Raw genomic sequence first — 24,283 nt, 5'->3', positions numbered from 1 at the left:
CGGTGTTCATGCAACTGCACTCGAGGCAGCTCGTCAGGTGCGGTTGCAGCCTGTCGTGGGGTGGAGTGGAAGAAGCTGAGCCAGAGCCGGAGAGCTCACAAGTGAAATCGCGTTCCCGCGGGCAAGCTGCCGTCCCGGACCCCACCCCCCTGCAAGCACGGGCTACTGCAGGTGTGCTCCGTAGCTTGGGCCCAGGGACCGGGATGACGCTAGAGGGGCTCGGAATTGGCGCCTCAGGCATGAAAAACCCAATTCCCGGCTTGACCCGGTCTGGAGGACTCGCGCGCATCACTGGCATCCAGTAGCCGTCGCGACATTTCTAACCTCGTCGACGACACTTGGCAAGGCAGAGCAGACACACTCTACACCTCGTGACACAGCACACAAGATGTTCCCCGTAGGTCCCACGCCACCAGACCACTCCCTGCCCATCCATTGAAGCAGTCAAGCCCGCCGCTCGTGTCCCGCAGCTCTTACTGACGACGACCCACGATGATGCAGACTCAGATCCGCCGGGCAGACCCCTACCCTCAGTACAGGAGCCCCTATGGCCCCAAGTAAGACGCCCTCGTTTGACTCGTTTGACCTGCCGATGCGTCCGCAGCGTGATATCGCTTTCTGCCTCCCCACGAGAGGCCCCCGATACCGAGAACCCATCACGGCACTTGGAAGGCGATCGGCGCTAATGGATGAACCTGGCGATTAGATACGGATTCCAGCCTCATGTTGCAGGTGTGACCGGCAAGCAGGCCATTACACTGTAAGCCGATGGCGCCCTTGTTCTCCCAGCCAGAGCCACAGCCAGAGCCACAGCCAGAGCCAGAGAGAGTTCAGCCGACCTACCTGAGGATGCCGAGTGCAAGGCCGGACTCAAAGATCGTGTGCATGTCGACTTTCAGGTCTCTGGCCGATGATAGGATTGGACTGTGGCTTTGCTGGGAAACATCCGTCGCAACATTCACTCGGAGCTAACGACATGTGTAGCGGCACCAAGGCTGCAGGACTCGGCGGTGTTGCTCTGTTCGCGGTCATCTTCTACGCTTCTGGAATTCCCAGGGTACAGCGTGATATTCTCCAGGTATGCAAGGACTTCGAGCATCACTTCAGGTGGTCCTACTGACAAGCTCATAGAGGGTGCCTTTCATTGGCAGCTACTTCGTCAACGAGATCCCCCCAGAGGACAACGTAAGTGACCTAAAAAAATCAACCCGGAATGTGTCTGGACCCTTTGCTGACTGGCAGCATATAGCCCTTCTAATCCGGAAACGCGAGAGGTCGTGGGAAGGGTGGAGGAGCAGTCATAGAAAATGGCCTTGCGGGCCTGGTGTAAAAAAGAGCATTTGCAATAGAGTCAAGACAGACGCGCCCTTTCAAACGTTCGTCTTAACCTTTGAGTCTATTGTGGCCCCGATTTCGGTGACGGCAACCACTTCAGAGCACGCATAACACTTTCATGGTACCGGCCACTGAGCTGTCAATAGGCGTAAACAGCTCGTGGCGACTCATCCGGTCACCGTAAGACTGAACCCTTTTGAAGCGCGCCCCAATATATTCATCCCGCTTAGTGAGATATGGCTCAATCGGTAGTCCGCTGTGTTCGTAGTCGTCGTGCTATCCATTCGGGTTCAGGGGCAGCATCGTCCAGTAGCGGCTAAAGCTCGGGTCAATGCACGGCCCACCTTCGATGCTGTCCTTACACAGTACGCTGACTCTCAAGTCAACCGCGCGTCGACGTTCCTACAGCATCGTATTTGAGGCTCTTCCAACTATCGTCACTCTTTACCTGGCTCCATACGAGATGGGCACCCTGATTGCGCTCCGGAATTTCGTGGTTCTGGCCATCCGCCCGGCGGTCTACAGCCTTATATGTTGCTACCTCTTCCTCATCAACCGCCTGTCTAGGTACGGCTGTGATCGACCGGCCGTCAAGGTTGCACTGCTGGTCGTACCTGCTGTCCTCGGCCTTGCGTGGCAAGCAACCGTCTCCATAAATGTCCCAGAGCCCTATCTCGTAAGCACGCCCGCTAGTCCAGGCTCTCTGCGAGCTGGTCGCTGATGTCTGCTAGGACGAAGTCTTCCACATTCCTCAAGCGCAGAAGTACTGCGAATCAAAATGGCTCGAGTGGGATGACAAAATCACAACGCCTCCTGGGCTGTACGTGCCACACACTCCCACCAACACGGGCGGAAACTGGCCTTGTTGACACCTTTCTAGGTATGCTGTTAGCTTGCTGATCCACAGAGCCCTGTGGTTCATGAACGGGACGTGCTCCGAAACCAGCCTGCGCATGACGAACTGGGTCGCCATAATCGTCCTTACTTTTACCGCGGCCGACTGCCGGCGGCTAATCGAGACGAAGCTTGCTGAGCGGCGGGAACGTCAACCTCAGCCCTCCTCCCTCAGCTTCCATGCCATCCACACAGGCATAAACATCGGACTGTTTCCGCTCTTGTTCTTCTTCTCTGCATTATACTACACCGATGTCTTCTCCACTTTGACGGTCCTCTTTGCCTTTCAAAATCACTTGGAGCGGGTTAGCACGAACGGGAAGGCGTGGCGGAATGATTTGTTCGTCATCTTGCTCGGCGTTGCTTCTCTATTCATGAGGCAGACCAATGTCTTCTGGGTCGTCGTATTCATGGGTGGTCTAGAAGCTGTCGAGGCTGCAAAAGCTGTGCCTATGGTCGAGACCAAGCCACCAAGACAGGATGACTTGATGGCGAACATCACATACTTTGTGTGGAGATCCTCACTTGGAGAGATTCATGACCCTGCGTTGAGTCAGGCCTCTCTGGATGGTCAGTGCCTGCCACAACCATCTTGGCGTTGATGATTCCGGTTTTCCTTGGGTTGTTTTGTTTTGCTGACGATCTTGTCTGCGTAGATGCGCTCTGTTGCGTTGTCAGTATCGCCATCGCAGTTGTCTGCAATCCACTCCGGGTCGTCAGACAGGTATGGGCTCACGTCGCCGTGATGGGCCTTTTCGCGGCATTTGTGCTCTGGAATGGCAGTGTTGTCCTCGGTACGTCCCCGATGACAAGCCGGCCCCTCGAATCTGTCTAACAGATATGCAGGAGATAAGACAAATCATGTCGCGACAGTCCATGTTCCTCAGATGCTCTACATTTGGCCGCTGTTTGCTTTCTTCTCCGCGCCTCTTCTCCTTCCATTCTTGCCGTGGCCATTCGCTCCCCAATCTGGCCCCAGCTCAACGGCAAGTAGTCACACGCGGTCTGAGACAAAGAACTCGCGTAATCGATACATCACGCCCTTGAACATTGCAAGCTACGCCTCCCTAGCCTTAGGAGCGTTGGTCATCGTGCATTTGAACACTATCGTCCACCCCTTCACACTTGCGGACAACAGACACTACATGTTTTACGTGTTCCGCTACACCATCCTTCGCGGACGGTGGGTGCGCTATAGCCTAGTCCCGGCTTATGTCTTGTGTTGGAGCATCTGTTGGAAAACGCTTGGGGGATCTCAGAACACGCAGAGTGCTGCAATTTCTACCGGGGACAATCGGCCTCCGCCGGGGAAAGAGGGCAAAGTGTCGGGCACGGAAAATGTCAAGCTCAAAGCGGCGCCCACGGACGCCACTCTCTCTATCGAAGGCCCAAATCTCTCGACCGCTCTTCTCTGGCTGCTCGCCACAGCTCTTTCCCTCATCACCGCACCGCTCGTGGAACCGAGGTATTTCATCATGCCGTGGGTATTCTGGCGGCTCCTTGCGCCCGCATGGCCAGCCTACTTACCCTTGGTTTCATCAAGGAGAGGTGAAGGTAGTGGCCCCGGCCAACTAGTGCAATCCATTCTGTCAACCGGCCAGAGATTCGACCTACGTCTTTTCGTAGAGACGGCATGGTTCCTGGTGGTACACTTGGCCACGGCGTACATGTTTATCACCAGGCCGTACTACTGGAAAGCTGAGGATGGCTCGCTGCTCGATGGCGGCCGCCTTCAGAGGTTCATGTGGTAGTGGACTGCCAGGGGCTGGGTTTGGCCGGCTCGTCAGCAGATATATAGGTTTTGGCCGTGTATGGTATCGTGAGGGTATATAATTAATGCATAGCAGTGATATTCGCCCTCTCGTCTCGTGAACAGACGCTTTCTACTTCGGATGGCAACAGGCTCTGAGCATACCCTATTCTCGTCGATATTTCCTGATCACTGTCATCTAACATTGTCCTGTTCTGATGATAGGAAAGCAAGGTGCAAAGTTGTATGATGGGGTAAGGCCGGCTTACTCGAAATATGTGTTCAGTGCGTCCTCACGAGTGACAGTAAATTCACAGGTTCCGCGGGTAACCAGGTCAGCGAAACCAATGCCCTGTGAGTTGTAGCCGTTGACCTTCCAGTAGCCCGGTCGGGCCTTCATGAAATTCACAAGCTCTTGGCAGTCCGCTTTGAAGATGTCATCCTTCCCTTCTGGGTGGGTATCTGTGTTGCCGCACAGCTCTTGCTCGTCGTCTTCGTCCAGATGATACCAGGTCAGGGACCTCGCGAGCGCCTCAGCTTGTGTGAGGTGGAGTGCCTCCAGGGTTTGGCTGAGTATCATGGATTTGTTCTGAGCCAGGGTGCCCAGGGCGATGGTTAGGAGGGTGAGGAGGGTGTTTGTTAGCTTCATGTTGAGATTTGGTTGTTAAGCTCCTGAGGCGTTAGCTGTTCAGTATTGGATGGCAAATTTAGGACACTTCCTTGCCTTCGCATGGGATCGATATGAGGTTCCCGCAAGGTTTAGGAGTCTGAGAGGGGAAATATTTATAACATGACCTTGAGCCTGCCAGGAGGCCGGCGATTCATTGCGATTCCATTTGAACCCAACGCTCATGATGGACGTCACGGACGAGCTCGCCCTGTCATGTAGTTCCGGCAGTCCCTCCATCACTTCACGTGCCTGTCGTCTTTTACACTTCTGACTCTGGGTCACGCTGTTGGACTCTTGCGGCGATCTTGAGCAGCCATGGTCGGAGAGAAGGAGCTCGAGCGCTTGTCTTTACAAGGGGAGCCGGTAGTATCTCATGTTTGTTCCAGAATCCGAACTCACGGTCACATCCCGACTAGATCGTAGAACCAGGTCAGGCAGGCAAAGAAGAACATATAAAAAGAAAATCCATATATGCTTTTGTTGGACGGACGATGAGTGTCTGCCTATCACTCTGTCATAACAGAGGCGTGGTCTGTGAGACCGCCTGATGGACATGAGATGTCCTGTAATTCCGTCCTTCCTGGCAACTGCAATAGCAGTTCACTCATTGTTGGTCCCGGGCGATGAGTCATTCCCCGATCCAAGCTCATTCCCTTCCAGTCCCTTGCCTCCCAGTTCCGTAACGCCGGTACTCCGAAAACCAGAATGCCGCGATGATATGCAACGTTTTCCCCTTCAGTCAGCAGTAATCAGCCACCATGATGTGGACGACATCTCCTTTTTGTGTGCCACTGTACGGCCGTGTTCTGGACCTGCGCTTTTGTGTATTTCGTCGTTTCTTTGTCGGCCATGAATCATAAGCTCAGGCGATCAATGCTGAGCCTGTCGCCGCTCCGCACCCTCCTCACCATGCCCAGCTTGAAGTACTTTTCCTCGCCAGCGGCCGTCTTGCCGCCGATGTACATCCTGTCGGCACCGAGGACCTCGCGGAAGCCCTCGGTTGAGCTGTCACTGCCGCGCCGTCGAGATTGCTGGGGGATGGGGATGCCGCGGGGGGATGTGACGCCCCGGGCGGCGGCGGACTGTGACTGGGCGGCGGCGGCGGCGGCGGCCTGTGCTGCTATGCCGCGTGATGTAGAAGGCGCTGTGGTCGACACGGAGTAGGAGGTTGTGGTGGTGGATGATGTTGGCTGCTTGTTTGCTGAGGAAGCCTGGGCGGAGGACTGCGGCATCGAGGAGGGGGGCTGTTGGCGGAAGGCGGCGAAGAAGCTGGAGAGGAAGGGCCGCTGGGGAGACATGGCGGGTTGCCGATGGAAGGATGTTGGAGGAATTCCGCGCAGGCCGTCCGATGTGGGCAGCCTGCGGCGTGGTTGAGTTGAGTCGAGGGCTCGCGGAGAGGAAGGAAGCGGGCTACGACTGGTGTTTCGTCTGGCTCGTGGCTGCGACGCAGGTGGTGTTTTCCCCTGGGACAGCAGAGCACAGTGCGATCATCGGCAGGCAGGGTGCAGGTAGATGTGTCGTCCAGACTGGCCAAGGAGGGTGGGTATGGCTGAGGTTAGACAGGCGAACAGAGGCGGAGAGGAGGAGGGAGAAGAGCGCATGTTGACGTAGTGACGGCAGGAGTCTGGGGCACGCTGGGGGCACGGCACTGGGGGGGTTCGGGGTGTGGGAGTGGGGGGCCCCAGAGGCCCGTCGGCCAATCTCGGGACAGGCGATGACAGCACCTAGCACCCGACTCGGTTGTTGGTGCCCTGCACTCTCTGCCTGCCTCCTAGCGAAGACCACCCGCTGGTGGCCTGATTGCTCTGGTCCAGGAGGGTCGGCTACCCAGCCCGTTGGTCCACCCCGCCTCGCTTCCGATCCGCCGCTCTGGGTCAGCCACACCTCAGACCGGATGGCATCTCTGATCCTCTGCCTGGAGGGCCGTGGTCGGATTATGGACCGCCGCCCAGCAGGCCGACAGCTTCTCACAAAGCATCTCAGCCTGTCTGTTTCGGGCCCGGGCTCGGCCAAGTGTCCAACAAAACACTCTGCGTTTCAGCCCCGTGCCCAAGAAGAAAAAGAAAATACCAGAACGAAAGACCCCGACATCCGTCGTAAATGTTCTCTAGATTGAGTCTAAATCTGTAAAATCTCTTGCATCATCTCCTGCCTAACTACTATCTATGAGTTGTTTTGCTGTGCTGCGCCAGACATCCATCAGCTCCCACTAGAAACCGCCTGCCGCCATCCGAGGTCCTGACATATAGACAATCGACGCCATACCAAGAAACTTTTCTTTGGACGAATCATCCCTTCTCGCCCTATATTCCAGTGTATCCCGAATTAGTCTTCGTCCTCTTCCAGGACTTGGCCACATAGAGAAAAGCCGGCCGCTGCCCACAATGACTGCGAAGCATCCAGAGTACTCCAATATTGGTGGCTCCAATCACGATGCTGTGACAGACGACGCAAGCACTGATGCGGGCGAGTCGTTGATGGGCCACGGAGAGAAGAGCTGGGAAGAGTTGCGTGAAGCTGGCCGCCCGAGGCAGAGCAGATGGCAACGAGGCCGCGCCGCTGTCTTCTCATGCCAGGGTGTGCTGAACACCCTGCTCCTGCTCGTGATCCTTTTCCTGCTCCTCGATCGTCGTTACCAAAACGACAAGCACGGCCACTTCGAGGGCAATGGTGATATCTCTGGGTTCGCGCCTCGGGGTGAGTGGCCCGTGGCCCGTGGCACCATCACCACATCGCTGACTGACATGGTGTTTATTAGTCTCCCAGCAGATCAAAACTTTCGTCCCTGACCTCGGGTTCGTTCCGGAGAACGGAACCGAGTTCTTCACCGAGGAGGTGAGGCAGAAGTGGCTGAGCATCGTCCCGAAAGGCCTGGGCTATGTCGAGGTTCATGACCCTTCCAGCTACGACAACCTGCCGCCGCGTCCGCTCGAGGGCCCGGGCATAGACAATACCGTCTATACCACCAGCGTCACTCACCAGCTCCACTGCCTCTACAACATTGCCCAGGTCTACTCAGGGCTCATCTCGGACCCGAGTCTGATACCCGAGCAGATGCAAGGCCACCTGCCCCACTGCTTCGAGTACCTGCGCCAGACCATCATGTGCTGCGGCGACACGGCGCTCGAGGGCCAGCAGACCACCTTTCCAGAGGGCTTCATCGGATCAGACGGCTGGGACGCCAAGCACGTCTGCAAGGACTACGACGCCATCTACAAGCACCTGGAGGTGAACCGAGCCGACAATGAAGTCTGGATCTGAGCTGTTGTGGCATTCGTCTCCAAAGGATTCTGTCTCGTGTTACTTTCTTTGCATCTTCATACTTGCAGGTCCCGGCATAGCAGGCGTTTGGGATATTCTGGGCAGGCGGGATCAACGGACTAATACACCTTCATACACCGGCTACTGGCTAGCTTGATGAGACACCCCCATTCCTTGCCGCTAAAGTGGACGGGCCGAGCAGTAAGCTGGTACAGCACTACAGTACGAGGTTCTCCTCCTCGCCCCGATTCGGCATGCAACGCCCGCCCTCAAAGCTTACTGCTCCCCAAAGCCTTTGTCTTGGCCTTGTACAGTTTGACCAACTGCCGTATGGAAAGATCCAACAAGACATCCTCAGAACCACCGGGAATTCTCGCAGCGGGCACGTCTCGCCAGATCACTGTAGTAGGGGTAGTGTGTCAGTCCGAAACCTTCATGTCAAGGCACCGAGTCCAGCACATGGCCTTCTGGAAGCCGGGGTAACCAAAAAAACGACAGCACTCACTTTCAATCAGTTCACCCTGTCCGGATCTCGTGTACCCGTTGCCTCCAAAGAGCAGCATGGCCGTGTCGGCACACTCCATGAGGACAAGCCCCGCCTGGGCTTTCAGCAGGCCTGTGAGGCCGCCCAGCTCCCGGTCACCGTCCTCCTTGGGCATCTGAGTCAGCTGGTACGCAAACTGCTCAACCCAGGCCCATTGTGATTCCAGAAGGGCCCCGGCTTTGGCGAGGCGGTGCCGGACTACCGGCTGGTTCATGAGGGGCTGCCTGAACGCCTCACGCTTGAGGACGTACTCGAACGCCGCAGACAAGGCCACTCGGGCCGATCGGGTTACGCCGACGGCGATGGAGAGTCTTTCGTGGTTGAAGTTGGTCATGACGTATTTCATTCCCTAGTGTTCTCAACAGTGTCAGTGCCTGGGCTGCCGTTTTCCTCGGCCCAGCGCGATGTGTCACACAATGATAGAGAAGCGCTCTGCGCAACTCACCATTCCCTCCTTGCCGATCAAGTTCTCTACTGGGACTTTGACATCGTCCAGCTCGATGTATGTAGTCCCCGCGCTTGCTGAACCGCCCACTTTGAGGTGACGCATCGTCACGCCGGGTTGGCCCTTGAGTGGGACCACCAACATGGAGAGGCCCGCGGCTCCTGAGCCTTCAGGACCTGTCCTGACCGCCATGCTCGCCCAGTCCTAGAGCCCAAAAGTTAGTAAATACGGATAGTACATGGCATAGAGCCGGTTTATAAGGTTGAGGGCCTGCTGACCGTCCAAATGCCGTTTGTGATCCACTTCTTGTTGCCATTGATGATGTAACTCTTGCCATCCGCGCTCTTCACAGCCGTCGTCGTGATGCCCGCGACGTCGCTGCCAGCATCAGGCTCCGTGATGGCAATGCAGCTCCTCTTCTCACCCCTGAGAAGCTGGGGCAGGAACCGTTCCTGCAGCTGCTGGTCGCCGAACTTGATAATAGGTGGCACGCCAAAGGACATGCCGGTGGTCAGGCTCGAGCCCGGGCCAGTGATACCCGATCTGGCCACCTCGTCGAAGTAGATGAGCCCGTGCAGATAGTCAAAGTCCTCGACCTTGAGTCCGCCCAACAACTCGTGGATTCCCAGCCTCTTGAGCCACGCCACGGGCAGCGGCGCCGGAAGGCACGGGATGAGCATGTTGGCCCTTGCAAAGGTCTCAAAGACATGGGGCGGGACTGCTTCGGCTTTTTCCCATTCCAACGCGTCCTTGACAAGGTTCTTGTCTACGAACGCCCTGACGTTGGCTTGCCATTTGCGATGGGTCTCCTTGAAGATTGGGGAGGGTAAACCAAGGAGCCATGGGGGCTCAGAGAATGGAACAGGCGTAGACATGATGGGATTGAAGGCCTCAAAGCAACCGATGAGTTTTGTAAATAAGCTTGATTGTGCAGACTCGAGGAAGTTTCAAAGAACCAATTTGCTTGCTCAATTTGACCAACAAGTACAAGATAGGTGGGTGGCCACAGGCCAATTTGTACAAGGCTGGACTGCGGGGAAGAGTTGCCGAGGTCTGGAGCCTCCTCGGATGTATGCAATGATTCTCCAACTTACAAGGTTCCGTAGTTGCTTTGCGACCGAGCTTGTTACTCATCAATACATGTCACAATCCTATTCAAAAAGAAAATAGTGCTCTGGTCGCACAAAGTAATGCCTACAACACTGACACGTATTATGTCCTAGTGATATGTTAAATTCTTTGGGCCATTACAAATGACGCTACTATATAGGCTTTCTTGTTGATTTATGCTCAAACTGGTTTTGCTTCTATTCCACATACCTATGTCCGAGGATGTATATAGCGTCTTTATATGGTGGTAAAGGCTCAAGACCCAGGGTTTAAAAAACATATGGTGTCAATGATAGTAGTTAAAATACAACAGTTGCCTGTGGCCTCAGCCTTGCAACACACATCAAACAGAATAACATCTTAAAGACAACACTCATGTGGATAATCTACTATGTTACTAGGCTTGTTCCTCTATCATACCCTTATAGTGGAAAGGAGTCACCTCCATTGTTCCTCAATGGGTGTTTTGAGGTCTTCAGACCAGGTGGCTAAGTAAGTTATCGTTGGAAGGTATGTGAATGCACACTTATGTCAGTTCAACAACTCAAGCTTAGAACCACCTCTGCAGACTGAGTCAATGCTTGAGCTCGCACAAATGATGATCATCTCACGACATTGGACACAGACTAGGCATACACCAATATTCATAGTTTGATAATTTCATACTTAGTATCATTGCTGTACTCATAAATGAAGCATGCCACCTCCATGGCCCCGACTCCGACCGGGTAGTATTGGTGAAACATCATCCCAGTTGTGTGAATCAGCACTGTACTCCACTGGCGCAGGCTTGTCAAGTACCTCCAGCTTAATCTCCACCTCCGTAGTCACCTGAATTTCCATCTTCCTCTCCATTGACAATCTCCTCTGACGAGACAACACACCCGGATCGTCGTCCATTGCCGCGTAGGATGCCCTCGAGGAGGTCATTGACTGATCTGATCTGGCTCGCTGGAACCTTATCGGTACGAAAGTCTTGTACAGCTTCCTCCGGAACTGGCGTGTTGTGCCGAAACAAATGAGGAGGAAAAGACCTGCCACACATCCCGGTATAAATGATGCTATGATGGTTTGAGCCTTGCTGGCTGAGAGGTCCGGCTCCGTGGTGAGAGAGTCGGAAATGTCCATGTGGTTATAGTTCAGCTGGACAAAGATATTATACCCCTCGAAGGCACTGAGGAAAACCATAGGAACAGTCACCCTCACCACCAACCATCTATCATGTATGGAGCTTGGTCTCTGCTGAAGGCTGCCAAACTTGGCCCCTGAGGTTTGGATCTTCCGGAGGAGCATTCGTGTCTGGATGTACTCCAGGAAAATGAGCCCGAGCATGAAGAGACCCCCTAGACATGAGAGCACGTCTTTCAGATCCTAGTTAGCAACAGCGTCATTGGTAGTGTAAGGCTTGAGAACCTACAAAGAACATCTGCAGTAAAGCAATACCAAAAAGCAGACTTCTTCAAGGGGGCCAATTGTAGAAGACCAGCCTGGATGATAGGGAGGACTATAACTACCGGCTCTACGGCACGAGGAGTTAGTCATGAAAGAACCAAAGGATTAGCTTCCAAGCCCATGTCAACACGGCCGAGAGTAGGTAGGCTACAAGGTGCTCGTAGCATCCATGGATGTTTTACAACCTGCAGCCCCTAAATTCTTGGACATTTAGGCTATGAAGGGGTAAAAACTGTATCCAGAAGGCTGCTTACTGCCAATTCGGTTGATCAAGACAAGCGGACGTCTCATTGAGGGAGACTCTGCTAGGCCATAGACGGACTGCATCAATTTGAAACTCCAGCAAAAGGCGAGGCCGGCCTCGATGTTGAAGCAAGCCCATCCTACCACGTCAGTCGGTTAGCATCTAGAGCTGTGAGGATAAGGACCGGAGGTATGTACGGACTCATTGACGATAGGACCTTATCCGCGCCTGTGTCGTAGGAATTCAACGCAACGATTGCAGGAATGCCCGCCTTGGCCAAGTACTGCAAGTATCGAAGCCTGTCCCACATTATGTCCTCGTAATTACTGCGATGCACAAGCCTGAGTCAGCTCAAGTGCCCTCTTGCTCGGTCATGTGGTCTCCTCCCCCCATTGTTGGACGAGCTTGGTTCGGACAGGACAGGAGTCCGGGACGAGATGATGGCATGTAGAGACGGTCTGTTCTGACTTTATGAGCATGAATAGCTGAGCAATGCTCGTGCTGTTTGCAATGAGTGCCGCGGAGCTTATGAAGAAGAGATCTGGAGCAGTGTCAGCAGAGGTTCAATGTTTAGGGCATGGGAACGAGTCAGCGCCGCCTTATCTGGCTGGGGCTCTCGAGCAAAAACGGGCGAGCGCTTACAGCTGGCCTTCTCCTTGCCCTGCGCAAGCAGCCATAACATCAACAGGTTGGCAAGTAGACAGATGAAAGCCCACACGAGGACGCCAGAAAGGACGCCCTCGGCCCCGGAGGGCAATTGTGCCATGGTGACCCGGCTGGTCGGGTGGGCTCCGCTCTCAGCGAGCCCGGGTTCTCATGGACGGGGGGAAAACAAGCAACAGAGAAGTCAAAACACCGGAGAGGGAGCGGACAAGAGAGATGGGCAAGATGCCGGAATGCCACGAAATGCCACGCGGAGAGCGGGCCTGTTTTACTTGTCCTGTCTGCACGCCGCAAGGCGCTGGGGAGGGGGCGCCCGTTGAGCCATTCTGGGGTTTGTGCTGGCCCACCCTGTCTGCCTCAACCTGTCTGCAGTCCGGGAGGATCGACACTGCAGACGACGAGACAGTCCCGAACACGGGGCCATGGCTGCCATGGCAGGGGAGCCAAGACGGCTTTTGCTGACGGATTATCCAGGGCATGGCAGGGCATGGCAGGACATGGCAGAAGGTTGGGGCCCGTAGGGCTCTCACTGGTCGCATTCCATCAAATTTTAACCAACAGGCCATTGTTTCCCTCGTCAACGGGCCCTTGCAGCCGTGACCCCATCGCCATCGGCCATCCTTTCCCCAAGGGGACTTGGGCCAAGGCCAAGCGAGGCAGCTTTCTTCGCCTGCCTCCCCGGTTTCCACAACCTGGTTAGGGCGGTCCTGACTTGACGAGCTGCGGGTGCGTCCGCTAGTCCGGTGTGATGGCAATAGTCCACATTTTACCACAAAACGTCGGCAGATCTCCCGCGTCTTCCTTTCCGCTTGTGGTCGACCCAATGCCCGCCCAAGGGATACACATAAACGAACCGGTCTCCCGTGATAAATCATGCCATTGCTTGATGTGCACATGTGTAGCCCCGGAGAACTGAGGGAGCACCAAAGCACTCAATCACCTCCTGGGGCCGGCTATGCAGATTGCACCAACTCTCCGAGCCTAGCTTGGTGCACGAGAGTGGGGACTTATTTGACGACGGCAATTATGTCCCGCCAATATTCCTCCTTTTCTTATCGCATCTGGTCTGTGAGATACTTCAAGCGGAAGCCAAGTCGCCGGCAATCATATGGTCTTGTCTTCTCGGTGAGCTCCTCTACTGCCATGGGCTGAGGTGGAGAACCGGTCTCTCAAATGCAGCACATGCAGCAACTCAGACGTATGTCAACTCAAGACTGCGCACTTTTCATGACCTATACCCACATCTCTAGCTGAAACACAGCCGCAATAGGCCCCAGAGCTTTACCCAGCTTCCAAGGTTGCAGCAACGTCACCATAGATTCCCGACTGGGAATATTATCCGTGGTAGGCCTTAAGAAGTGGCTCAGCAAGCTCAGTTCCAACTGCCGCCACAGGATTCATAAACATCCAACTGCCAACTACATTCATTAGACTAGTGGCCTGCCTCCCTGTTCCAGGATTGCTCCCTATGGGGAACAATTACTTCCCAAGGTTTTAGCTCAAAGTCAAACATGGAATGCGACACTCTTGCCCCTCTTCTCGACGGAACCGAGACCACCTGAGTACATGGTGGACTTTGCCATGGTCTATTAAACGAAGCTTCGGGCGTATAATGGAATAGAAACGAAGCCAGACCAGAAGGCACGGCGGCAACAGCATATCGTCGAGAGACGACGGTGTCGCTGGCGAATATGGCCCCACACCTGACACCGTCCACCGCGCCACAGCTAGCCACCAGACCCGCCTCTGGGCCCCCTTGCCTACATATCTACTTATTAGTCGGTGGGGACACCGATATGACACTCCCCAGACTCGTACAGCCCGTGGCATAGATCCACGTTGGTGCAGTCCAAACACAACGTCTCGTCGTGACAGGCCCGTGCAGGGGCAAAACGTGCGTGTCTTCCAGGGGTGTCCTGGTGTGCCAACCCGACCTTGTCGGCTATCGCTGCCAATGAATCCACATGAGCTAGCCGACTACTGTGTACCTAAGTAGTGACCCTTGAACCCCCTGCGTCAATACTCGGCCCAGTTCCTTCAAGCTTCTCTAACGTTCCGTGTGGTTGAGAGCTGCAGAAGTTGTCCGAGTAGAAATGCTCCCCGATAACATCCCGAAATGACCGCTCCTCATGGTGTTGAGGCACACGCAGTTCAACGTGTTTGTGAGCACTTCCAACACCGAACAATATATATTCTTGTCTTACTTACAACTGTGCTAGAAGAGCACAGGTTGCTCTTATGGGCACATCCAGGGCGCCGTGTCATGCAACGTATGCGCTGTTATGTAAACGACAGAAAAGGAGATAAATAATTGTCAATTTCCTTTTCTTGTGAATATAAAGATGCTGGTGTCCTTTCGGCGGCTCTCTAGGAGTGAATTCATTCTACCGATGTTAGTTCAACTGAGGACCCTTTTCATGGATTATATCCCGCACTTATTAGCTTGCTTTGGGGAACTGATTTCCATCCAGGGGTTGTACAAAGTACCCTAGGGTAGCCATCAAATTGACACTTGATCTTCAGTCTCCAGAAACTCAACTACTCCGAGTCTTTACGAATCTTATATCCATCTTGGCCGATGTCTGTTCTTCTTTAGGACAATGCTCATGTAGCTTGATTCCTGCACGACGATGTGAGATGAGGGGGCTGCTATTGAATGATCTTGTCATGCTAACTCCCGTATGGATTATCTCCATGTGGTGGCTAGGACCTATGAGCACACTGAGTACTGACTCGTGCCAGGATTTGATTAGCAACCAGCAGGGCGTCTCACAAACCACAGGTCAAGTATACAGTATGTATTTTGTCATCATCCGGTTAATTAGTGTCTTCGGAGTCTTCATCGCTCCGGTGCTTCAAGTTTGAAGCGAGTCCGGGCATGCAACAATCGCATCCCCACCACCCTCTTGCAGATCACTTCCTGTCAGACGGGTGAAGAGCTCCCCGAGACCGATACTGTATTTGTGTTTGCGTTGATCTTAGTCACCGTCATGTTCCGCGAGTCGTTCCGATAACCCTGCGTACCGGCCTGGATGAGATCTTTATCAGACCCTGTTTCGTCGACGTACGCCTTCATCTCAATAGACTGCTGCACCTGGATCTCCAACCTCGTGCCACGCCGCTCGTCCTCTTCAGCCTGGCTTCTCAGCACTTGACTCTGTTTGCGAGTCGCAGACAGGCCGTATACACCATGTGATGGCGTCGACCCGGGCTTGGTCCCGAAGATCACCCGGGAGACAAAAGCTTTCAAGGACGGCACTGACCCACAAATGATGGCGACATTGATTTCAATGACGGACCACAGGGCAATGGGCACGCTGGTAACTATTTATCTAATAAGCAAACGGACCTGCTCAGGTGAGCGTTGCCCGGTCGGGACCTTGCTTGCACATACCTGACTGTTCTTCGTACGGTCCATTCAGATTCTGGTACAATGCCCGAAGTCTGACGATGGATACGACGGTCGTGCTAGAATGAAGTCAGTAGCTAGCTATTGGCCGGCCAAGAGTGATGTAAACCATGACTGGACTCACAACAGGCCACAAGCAAAGACCGAAATGAGGATGATTCGCTGCTTCCGAGGCAATTGTAGCTTTGTAAGGAATGGCAAGGGTATGATGAGCAACATTATGTCGTTGAGAATGTTGAAGCCCGCGACAGAATAGTTCAGCGCAGGTCGGTTGACACACCAGCCTGGTATTGAATCGTCCCACGCCTTTGACACCGGGAAACAGTAGAAGAGAGCAGCACAGAATGACATTAGTCCGCAGGCGCAGACCCACACAATAGCTGCTCTCATGATCCTCGCAGCAGTGGTCGTTGTGAACAGCCTTGCAGCTTGTGTTGTGAGAGAAAGTTTATAAAATGTCTGCGTGCAATTGTAGAAGGGCACAGTGACGAAAAGCGCCTGAGATAATGGTGTCAATATCCATGAGGCACGGCCCACAAGCGTGAATTGTAGGGCGGTTGGCACTGACGGTTAGGAAGCTCTCAAGATTGGCAGGATTTACAGCTTGACCAAGACCCCATCTGATTTCTTCACCGAGCGTTGCTTCGTCAGCGATGCAACTATTGAGAGCCGAATAGGGGGGGGGGAATCAGAATGTTTGACATACGATACATGACAGCCACCAGAAATCCTATTGAGCAAACCTGGTGACACGGTCAGCATGTAATCCTGGGATTCTCGGACAGCGAAACGCGGTACGAGGTATCATGGTCACCTTGCTGACTTCAGTCATTCCTGAAATGAGAAAAGGGGAAGGTGACTGGGAAACATGAATGACAACAACCGTTGATGAACAACTCACCATGGCGGCCGCCATCAGATAGTCATCCCATCCTGTCCTTTTGACAATCAATCCTCGTGTGAACAACCGCAGACCAACCGCGATGAAAGCCAAAGCCGTCCATAATATTGCGTTCACGACCAGATCATGGCACTCGTCAACGATCGGCATCGTACCAACGTGCCACATCTTGATATACAATCCCTCCGACCGGGGACAGGATTAATGAAGATGTCGTGGAGATGGAAAGGAGAACAAGACTTTGCAACAAAGAGCACGGCCTCAAGCTGAGAACCAAATCTCGCAGGACTTCATCTAAGACAAGTGCTGACCTGGTGGGAAAGGGAAGTCCGGCTCCCCACACTGATGTATGCCACCAGGGCCCCCCAGGGTACCAAAGACGGTGGTCTGTGGTTGATCTCGGCTCGACCCTTGACAGGCCATCAGGGGCAAGACATAGTTCCTCGCTCCGGTGAAAGTCTCGCCATGGCCGGACGGCTTGCAGGTCCTGTGGTATTGCGTGCCAGCCCCTTGGGGGGAGGGGGGGAGGGGGCCGACGATTATTAGGCAGAAGGGCCGTCCCGTCAAGTCCCAGACCCGGCAAGAGGTGGTCAGAACCTTGGATTGCCATTTCGTGGTTTGCTTCCAGACGAACCCCCGGGGTCTTGGCCTCCCCGCGAAACTGCCGCTACATTGGCCTGTCACAATGCAGTAGTCCTCACCCAAGACCTCTCCGCCGCATGATCTACATGAGGGGGCGCCCTGCGAGGTCCATGTTATCGATCGAGCGTCTCGTCTGAGAGACCTTGAGCGGGCTGCTTGCCTTGACAGGCAGACCCGAGACGTCATCCTGGCCTGAATTTGAGAAGTCGGCTAACTCTTTTTTTTTTCTTTCCACGTAGGAGCCAGTCCGTGTCTATAACATGATACATGTTTATTTGCTACAGGAAAATTGGCAATCATAACTGCGATGAGTCCAGCGAATGTGCTTTGGGAAATCTGACTGCCCGCGGACGTGCTAACCATGCATGACCTGCTGCTGCTAATGAGTTCACTGCTGACCGAGGCAGGTTGTCTCAATTGCGATGGCCAATGGCATGTTCTGTGGCGATTACTGTTGGTGCTTATGGTGTCACAAGCTTTTGGATAGTCGTCGAGGGTCTCAACCAGCAGTCTAGTGTCAAACCTTGTGATATAAAGTGCGAGAGATGCAAGGAGCTGCTTGGATTTCTCTTCGATGTCCGTTTTCTTCCCGTGTGCATGTGCAGATCATGGCTGGATGAAACCAGCAGTGGCTAAAGACGTTGTCCACTTCATTTCTGCTAAAGCATTCGTCAGTCGACAGACATCTGCCAACCTGCAAGGGTCCTGCAGGGCATTACTGCGTACATACACCGCAGTGGGCCCAATAACTTATCGTATGCAGCCGCTCCTGTAGGCCATCGAGGCTAGCGGAGCCGGTGAGCAAAACCCCGGAAATCCGGCGTCCTCCCAGCCGCCCAAGAGAGTTGTGTGTCACGCGAGAAGTATGGGTGGTATCATCAACAAAATTTTGGACTCTTACTTGGTCTGAAACAGCGAGACATCTGATACCTACCAGTGCCTGCAGGCAGGCCGGTGCTGCCGTAGAACCGGGCAAAGTCGCCAAATGCAGTCCCCGTGGATCTTCTCTCGTATCGGACTTGGGTTCCAGCGGCGACCTTCTAGAAATGGTCATTGAACCAAGGAAAATCTGGAGCGGACCGATCCCCTGCTGTCATGCCTACTGTCGAGCGAGCTCAACTGGTTGGACTATGGAGCTCATCCGGACTTCAGCTCCTGTCTGACCTCTAATTTTCACATGCTGGGTGACACCGCACAAGGGCTGACATTTTTGTACCACGCTGCCACTGATGTGAGGCAGCCAGTGGGCACGACGGGTAGGCTTGTGGTTTGGAAGCAGTTCGGTACCCGCTCGCTAGCTGGGACCATGCAGCCACTGTGATTACTCTTACTGGCATGCATGGATGTGTCAGAGCTCATATCCGGGGACTTTTCGCCCTTGATACGCGATAGCTGCAAATGAGCGGCCGATGAGTGGTGAGAATGTTTGGGTTGGTTTAAAAGAATCATAACATTTTCAAAATACAAAGTCTATCTAAAGGATTCATATGGGGCTCGATGTGGATTTTCTTCACTTCGAGTAGAGTTCGGTTCGGTCCTCTACCGGAGCATCAATGTGGTTGTTGAAGTCCTCAGTAGGATCGAAAAGGAAAACGGCCGCTACGCATGTGATGTCAGCAAGTTCTGTCACACGAGGTTCTTTTTGGGAAAATGATCGTACAGATAGCAGCGATGCCCAGAAAGGGAATCGCGGTGAGCCAAACGAGTCGGAACGCCGCGGCGTAGGTGTCCAGAAGGGCCTCGGCACCAGCGGAGATGATATCGGCTGTGGCATCAGAGATGGTCGCGAGGCCAGTCTCGTTGTGCGCGACCATGTAGCCGACGAACTCGTCTACCGAACCTGACGGGAGGCCGGCCTCCAGCGCGGCAGACGCGACGTTGCTAGGGATGTGATTGGTCTCGGATATGAAGACGGCGTTGTCTAAGGCACACAGTCAGCTCTCCACGTGACGAGTTGCGCCTCTCAGCAATGGTGTGGATGTGTGTGCGCCATTCTTACAGATAGCAATGCCAATCGTCCCGCCAAGAGACCGCATGGAGATCATTATACCGCTGGCGACAGCGATTAGGTCAGGCGGTACGGAGAGCTGTCCAGCCGCAACCAGCGCGATCAACGTCATGCTCAGCCCGGCTCCCATAAGAACGGGGAAGCCCCAGACTTCGTTCCTTGTATGAGCATTTGTTGTGCTCATGCACGCGAAGAACACGATGAAGATGACAAATGCGAGGACGGTGATCCAGCGCACTTTCTTCGTCTTGGTGCAGTAAAGACCAACTGCCAGGCTTGCGGGGATATACGTAAGGAACACGACCCCAAAGTTAAGCCCCACGATCAGTGTGTCTGTGGAGTATAGGACATTGACCTGTCTGCGGTTTAGTGCCAAAACCCTGGTTCAGGGCGAGGGAAGGGACTGCTCTTACTTGGTAGGCGAAGTATTGGTTTGCGGCGAAGAAACCGATCCCCTCACAGAATATACAGAGGAGACTTATGGCAAAGTTCCGGTTTCTCTCGAACAGCCCATGATGGAACATGCCGTCCGTCTTGAACTTATACTCATACACGCACAGGGCGATCGCAAGAGCCAGCCCGATGGCGAACGGAGCACAAACGTGCGGGTCAGACCAGGGATACGGGTTCTGGGAGTACGAGAGCCCGAGGCAGAACAGGACGAGGCCAGATCCGAGGAGCGCATAGCCGACAAAGTCGAGCCTCGCCATCTTTTCCGCGAACGGAAGCTTCTGCAGCTCCCTCTGGGGTGGGCGGTAGGCAAAGATGCAGATGGTGCCGGTGGCGAGGAAGAGGGCCATGCCGATGTAGAAGAAGTAGCGGAAGCCGTCCGGGTCGCCGCCACGGCTGAGGCCGCCGCCGATGACTAGGCCGCCAAAGAGTCCCAGGGCGTTGGACATCATGACGATTGACTGGGCCCAGCCCCTCCACGCCCGGGGCAGAACCTCGGACACGACCGCGTGCAGCAGCGGCTGCATACCAAATGCGGTCCCGATGAGGCAGCAGCCGGCGATGAGCATGTTCATGCTGGTGGCGAGGGCCGTGACCAGCGCCCCGAGGGCGCCCGAGAAGCTCAGCCCGACGAGGAACCACTTGCGGCCCCAGTAGTCGGCAGCCTGGCTGACTATGGGCCCAAGCACGACGGTGAAGATGGCCATCGCCCCGGCGAGCCATGACGACTGGGTCACAGCATTGAACTGTGCCGCGATCGCCGCGCCTTGCTGCGTGGCCTGTTAGACAGACTGACGGCCCTGGAGTCCCGTGCGGCAGGAGGCGCAGGAGGTGACACTTACAGCTCCGGCTCCGACCAGGCAATATACTTGGGCGAAATATATGGCAAACACGGCGAAGACGGCCAGGAATGTCTTGGTGTGAAGGCGGGGTCTGGGCTCCTCGCCAATCTCATTCAAGACCACGCTGTGATTGGTGGGGGTTTCGCCAAGGGGACTGCCCTTCTCTGATACTGATGATGGAGCATCGCCTGGGGTATGGCGATCATGGGTGCTGGACACAGACATCTTGGTGGCAGGCAGAAGAGTTCTGAGAGTCTCGAGAGGTTGAGTCTGGGAGCACTTGAGTGCCAACCGTGGTAGGCGTGAGGGCACTGAGGTGGGAGCTGGCAGCTTATCACGTCCGGTACGACTCTGCAGACTGCATCTTCAGCCCCGTCTCTCAACGCACGAGGTGAGTAGCGTTGTTGCGACATGGATATCGGGTGAGATTTTGGGGCGGGTGGAGTGCTCAGGGCCTCCCTCGATTCGGCCTCCTCGACGCAAGTCTCGGGGCCGAGAAGGTCAGTATACAATGTGATTTGAAATGATCCGAGGGCGTTGAGCGTTGGCACAATGTCCGATCTAAAACTCTGCCTGCATTCCACGCCTCTGACGGGCAAGGGTTTGATGCGGCCCGTTGTTGCACTGCAGTGGTCGCAGAGGCACCAAGCATGTCGGCCAAGGCTCTGGAGGTTCTGTTGGCCTTTTATGAACATGACCAGCAAGTCCAGTAATGGTCCTGTCGATCTGTGGACTTTTGTGACGAGACAAGGGAGACGGCGCGGCTGGATCACTTCTCTAAGTTGGTTAGTACGGTCTCGGAGCCAGAAGAAGGCCGGCGGAGGCTGGCGAAGGCTCGACCTCGGTGGGCTGTACACGTGTAATGCACGGAATACCTCGTGGGTTATGCATCATGGTGCACGCGAAGCGTGAGTATTTTGGCTAATGCCGTCCGCACAAAGATATGCGGTATCGGATGCTTTGGCTTTTGTAACCCGAATGCAAGTCGTCATCATTTGTCCAAGGGGCACCAGCTCTCCTCATGTCAATTACCACGTTGTTTCCAACAAGGGTGAGAGCCCCGGAAGCCCACAAATCCTCGCCAAGCTGCAGGAGTGTCGCCCCTGCAGAGTAACGACGGAGGACGCAGCGGCACCGGTTTATAACATAGCTCCGTGCCGTGCGCGCGAGGAAAGCCGGGCTTACCTCCGGCAGGGTGCCCCGTACTAGAATTGATCGTACATGGACAAGTATGTAGATGGGGGAAATATGCGCGGCCAGAAAAGAACACCGGCTGGGAAGGAGCTTGACGGATAACTTGTGACAGATGGTCTTTTTTCTTCTTTCTTTCTATCCGTCTTCTCTCCTTAGAAGCGCCTGCTCGTGGCTGGATCATCGTATTCGCGCTGTCAACATGTCCACATGTTGTCCACCGCAGTCTCTACCTACATATGTAGGTGCGGGAGACTGACTGCGGATCGTCCCCCCCTAGCATGCCTAAACGCAATTTCGTCTCTGATCGGTGTGGCTGCGCGGCGTTTTCGCAGTTGATCTCCTTCCTCGCTGCATAAATGCAGGGTTTACCATGGAATTCGACCGTCGCTGCAGAATTACCCGCCACCATCGTGAAGCACTACGCTCAAGTGCGATGCTGTGATACACAAGCTCAACGGCGGGCCAGAGGGAGCAGCCCCCGCCTGCCTGGTCCTAACAATGTCGCCCGTTTACGCAGTCTGCCACACGAGATGCCGCCCTCTTATTGACCTGCCATGTTGGAAGATGCCCATCAGGGTGTTGTCGTCCACCTTGAAGATGCCTGGCCAGAACGAGTTCGGCGGCTGTACGGTCTCTGCCGGCTGGTGGAATTGGATCCTCCCATTCACCGGTGGGCCTGCGAAAACGGCCTTGATCTTGGCGCTGCCGGGCCACGCGCGCTGACGTTCGGGCGTGTCCTCGTCGGTCATGAAGACGACTGCGATGGAGCCGTCCCCGAACGCCTCGATCTGGGGGCTGCCCGCGTGGCGCCCGTGCGGTGAAGGCTCGTAGACCACTTGTCGCCAGCCCCACGTATACCCATCGTCGTACGACAGCACGCACTCTATCGAGAAGCAGCGGTTGTGCCTCGTCGTCTCGAAGACCATAACGCTTACCTCACGCCCTTGGTCCATTGTGCGGACTATACCAGTCACTAAACGCTTGCAGGTTAGCTGTCTGGCGTCGAAAAATACATGGGAGACGTGCATGGGCCATGGGGAAAAAAGATCACAGGGCGGGAACACTTACTCCCATCCCTCAACTGCTCCCCAACTCCCGTGACTGGCCTGGGCTGGGACCATGTCTTCCCCTGGTCCTCAGATGTAAGGAACATGGTGTCCTGATCTATATGGGAAAGCTCCTGTGAGAACGTCATCTGGATCTCGCCTCTCCGTCCGATACGCATGAAAGGTTCCCACAGGCCGTTTGGTGCCGTAGGCTTCTCAGCCGCCTGAGACAGGTATGTCCAGTCCTTGCCGCCGTTGAATCTAAGGGTGCCGTCAGTGCTGCTCCATATCCCAGGGTGTTATATTCAAGGTCAACCGCTACTTACGACTGACAGACCGTGATCCTGTACCAACTATGACCACCCCCGGGGGCAAAGTCGTGATTTCGGAAGGCGGCCAAAATCTTGGGCCGCCCGATACCGTCGGTATTTGGCACTTCAAGCAAGAACATATTGTCACAGTCCCGCGCGCAGCGGTCGACTACGCCGTGCGGGTGGAACGTGGCGCCATTGTCGGTACTCCTATGCACTGCCAGCACCCGGAGCTGCACCTTGGGGTCGGCCGGGTTGGGCTCGAAGCGCGTGAAGCCCAGCAAGATGGACCCGTCAGACAGGCGGCACATTCTTGGGTACGTGCCGCCGTCGGCGTGGAGCACATGCTCTCTGTCGAGGACACGCCCGCGGCCGGACGGGTGGAACACGGGTTGTTGTGCGTCGTGCCGACTCCCCTGGCCTCCGTGAGGGAGCAGGTCACCGACCCCAAGCTTCCCGGCGATCTTCTGTGCGAATTTGTCCATGTCGACTGTGAAATATCCTGGATTCAATATGCAAATGGTGATGACCACGATTGAAATGTACGTTGCGCAGACCAGTTTCCTGACAGTAAAGCCTGAGACGCTCCGATACGGCCTGGTGGAGCCGGCCAAAGGGGGCGGTGCTGGATGCCATGACGTCGTTCGCACTGGACCCATCCGCACTGGACCATCGCACTGTCAAGTCGTAGGTGTCCAGCCTTGTTTGAGATACTAATCACTGTGAGACGTGAATGGGAAAGATGATGTTACTGGGGCAGAATGGCAATTTGACACTTGGTGTAGACAGCCAGCCTATTTATCGTGTGTGGTCTGATTAGGTGCGACGGGAGTGCGTCTCCCGTCCATCTGCAGGTCCGAGGCGAGGTTCAACCCCTGACAATCCACACACACTCTGGCGTTGCCATTCACTGAGGAAAAGGGAAGTCGATGTGACCAAAGACTGCTCCTCGCGCTTGAAAGCGAGGAATAATTGGGCCATGGACATTCAGCTGTCCACTATCACAATTGTTGTCTCATCATGGAGCCTCCGAATCTACCCGGCCCACTGATGTGGGACAGTCTCTTCTGGGACAGTTCCCTCGGAGACCAGCGACCCAGTACCGCAAGACA

At 54.8% G+C, this 24,283-nt stretch overlaps 8 protein-coding genes across 8 annotated transcripts; 3 read left to right on the top strand and 5 right to left on the bottom strand.

The window, feature by feature from the left end:
• Nucleotides 1-388: 388 nt before the first annotated feature.
• On the top strand, nucleotides 389-1,258 carry KVR01_002827 (uncharacterized protein; the record flags this gene model as incomplete). Its single annotated transcript, XM_044792251.1, has 6 exons — nucleotides 389-397; nucleotides 502-557; nucleotides 707-760; nucleotides 985-1,078; nucleotides 1,132-1,185; nucleotides 1,250-1,258. The coding sequence occupies 6 exons, from the start codon at nucleotides 389-391 to the stop codon at nucleotides 1,256-1,258; spliced, it is 276 nt and encodes a 91-aa protein (XP_044647842.1).
• A 443-nt stretch (nucleotides 1,259-1,701) lies between these two features.
• Nucleotides 1,702-4,618, top strand: KVR01_003969 (dolichyl-P-Glc:Glc(2)Man(9)GlcNAc(2)-PP-dolichol alpha-1,2- glucosyltransferase). Its single transcript, XM_044788517.1, has 5 exons — nucleotides 1,702-2,011; nucleotides 2,067-2,155; nucleotides 2,216-2,799; nucleotides 2,886-3,023; nucleotides 3,076-4,618. The coding sequence occupies exons 1-5, from the start codon at nucleotides 1,799-1,801 to the stop codon at nucleotides 3,978-3,980; spliced, it is 1,929 nt and encodes a 642-aa protein (XP_044648984.1). The 5' UTR covers nucleotides 1,702-1,798; the 3' UTR covers nucleotides 3,981-4,618.
• A 2,094-nt stretch (nucleotides 4,619-6,712) lies between these two features.
• KVR01_003843 (uncharacterized protein) lies at nucleotides 6,713-9,909 on the bottom strand. Its single transcript, XM_044782529.1, has 4 exons — nucleotides 9,178-9,909; nucleotides 8,900-9,103; nucleotides 8,416-8,803; nucleotides 6,713-8,310 (listed from the first exon to the last, which is right to left on the bottom strand). The coding sequence occupies exons 1-4, from the start codon at nucleotides 9,772-9,774 to the stop codon at nucleotides 8,180-8,182; spliced, it is 1,320 nt and encodes a 439-aa protein (XP_044648858.1). The 5' UTR covers nucleotides 9,775-9,909; the 3' UTR covers nucleotides 6,713-8,179.
• Nucleotides 7,034-7,910, top strand: KVR01_002214 (uncharacterized protein; the record flags this gene model as incomplete). Its single annotated transcript, XM_044793798.1, has 2 exons — nucleotides 7,034-7,346; nucleotides 7,408-7,910. 2 exons carry the CDS (start codon nucleotides 7,034-7,036, stop codon nucleotides 7,908-7,910), a joined length of 816 nt encoding a protein of 271 aa, XP_044647229.1.
• A 733-nt stretch (nucleotides 9,910-10,642) lies between the features above and the next one.
• On the bottom strand, nucleotides 10,643-12,978 carry KVR01_002147 (uncharacterized protein). The gene is made up of 6 exons (XM_044784896.1): nucleotides 12,348-12,978; nucleotides 12,174-12,246; nucleotides 11,907-12,031; nucleotides 11,716-11,844; nucleotides 11,427-11,528; nucleotides 10,643-11,370 (listed from the first exon to the last, which is right to left on the bottom strand). Exons 1-6 carry the CDS (start codon nucleotides 12,469-12,471, stop codon nucleotides 10,694-10,696), a joined length of 1,230 nt encoding a protein of 409 aa, XP_044647162.1. The 5' UTR covers nucleotides 12,472-12,978; the 3' UTR covers nucleotides 10,643-10,693.
• A 2,036-nt stretch (nucleotides 12,979-15,014) lies between these two features.
• Nucleotides 15,015-17,252, bottom strand: KVR01_003539 (uncharacterized protein). Its single transcript, XM_044786015.1, has 6 exons — nucleotides 16,592-17,252; nucleotides 16,484-16,520; nucleotides 16,346-16,404; nucleotides 15,902-16,275; nucleotides 15,763-15,836; nucleotides 15,015-15,692 (listed from the first exon to the last, which is right to left on the bottom strand). The coding sequence occupies exons 1-6, from the start codon at nucleotides 16,844-16,846 to the stop codon at nucleotides 15,292-15,294; spliced, it is 1,200 nt and encodes a 399-aa protein (XP_044648554.1). The 5' UTR covers nucleotides 16,847-17,252; the 3' UTR covers nucleotides 15,015-15,291.
• Nucleotides 17,253-18,830: 1,578 nt separating this feature from the next.
• KVR01_002897 (uncharacterized protein) lies at nucleotides 18,831-20,845 on the bottom strand (the record flags this gene model as incomplete). The annotated part of the gene is made up of 5 exons (XM_044782506.1): nucleotides 18,831-18,919; nucleotides 18,981-19,241; nucleotides 19,320-19,683; nucleotides 19,742-20,548; nucleotides 20,621-20,845. 5 exons carry the CDS (start codon nucleotides 20,843-20,845, stop codon nucleotides 18,831-18,833), a joined length of 1,746 nt encoding a protein of 581 aa, XP_044647912.1.
• Nucleotides 20,846-22,323: 1,478 nt separating this feature from the next.
• On the bottom strand, nucleotides 22,324-23,830 carry KVR01_003556 (uncharacterized protein; the record flags this gene model as incomplete). Its single annotated transcript, XM_044791035.1, has 3 exons — nucleotides 22,324-22,787; nucleotides 22,883-23,121; nucleotides 23,187-23,830. The coding sequence occupies 3 exons, from the start codon at nucleotides 23,828-23,830 to the stop codon at nucleotides 22,324-22,326; spliced, it is 1,347 nt and encodes a 448-aa protein (XP_044648571.1).
• Nucleotides 23,831-24,283: the final 453 nt, after the last annotated feature.

This window comes from Diaporthe batatas, assembly GCF_019321695.1.
Source record: "Diaporthe batatas strain CRI 302-4 chromosome Unknown Contig00003, whole genome shotgun sequence".
Taxonomy (NCBI): Eukaryota; Fungi; Ascomycota; class Sordariomycetes; order Diaporthales; family Diaporthaceae; genus Diaporthe; species Diaporthe batatas.
Note: the sequence above shows the minus strand (reverse complement) of the source record. Positions and strands in the feature narration are given on the sequence as shown.